Source organism: Eimeria mitis, genomic scaffold (genome assembly GCF_000499745.2).
Source record: "Eimeria mitis Houghton genomic scaffold, Emh_scaff6713, whole genome shotgun sequence".
In the NCBI taxonomy this organism is placed as follows: domain Eukaryota; phylum Apicomplexa; class Conoidasida; order Eucoccidiorida; family Eimeriidae; genus Eimeria; species Eimeria mitis.
The window spans coordinates 1415-1842 of NW_013574840.1; the positions used below are offsets into that span (position 1 = coordinate 1415).

General features: G+C 63.6%; 1 protein-coding gene across 1 annotated transcript in view; it reads right to left on the reverse strand.

The window, feature by feature from the left end:
* The window catches only part of EMH_0088780 (uncharacterized protein), a gene marked incomplete at both ends in the record, with an annotated part of 1258 nt that overhangs the window by 456 nt on the left and 374 nt on the right, over positions 1-428 (reverse strand). The window contains 2 exons of the mRNA XM_013501339.1: positions 1-71; positions 172-328. Coding sequence (XP_013356793.1) covers positions 1-71; positions 172-328 — 228 coding nt within the window. The remainder of the gene's footprint in view (positions 72-171; positions 329-428) is intronic.

A 428-nucleotide genomic window follows, 5' to 3' on the forward strand; every position in this document is an offset into this window, starting at 1 on the left:
TTGCTGCTGCTGCATCTGTTGTCTGCTGCTCCTCTTGCTGCTGCTGCTGCTGCTGCTGCTGCTGCTGTTTTCTACGCTTGCGAATAGAAGCAGCAGAGAGGGGGCTAGCAGCAGCAGAAGCTGCTGCTGTCAGTTCATCTCCTCTCTTCGTGCTGCTCAGTCTCCTCTTACTGGGCCCCCCCCCATCATCCTCATCATCTGCTGCTGCTGCTGCTGCTGCTGCTGTTGCTTGGGGGCCCCCCAGGGGGGCCCCCAGGGGGGCCCCCCACTCAGTGCAGCTCTGCTCCTGCAGTACCCTCAGCTGCTCCTCTATAGACAAGCCATGCCCCTGCGACACATCCAGCTGGCTTTCATCTTCATCATAAACTTCACAGGGTACACGGGGGGCCCCCCGGGGGGCCCCCGGGGGGGGGGGGCCCCCAGGGGGG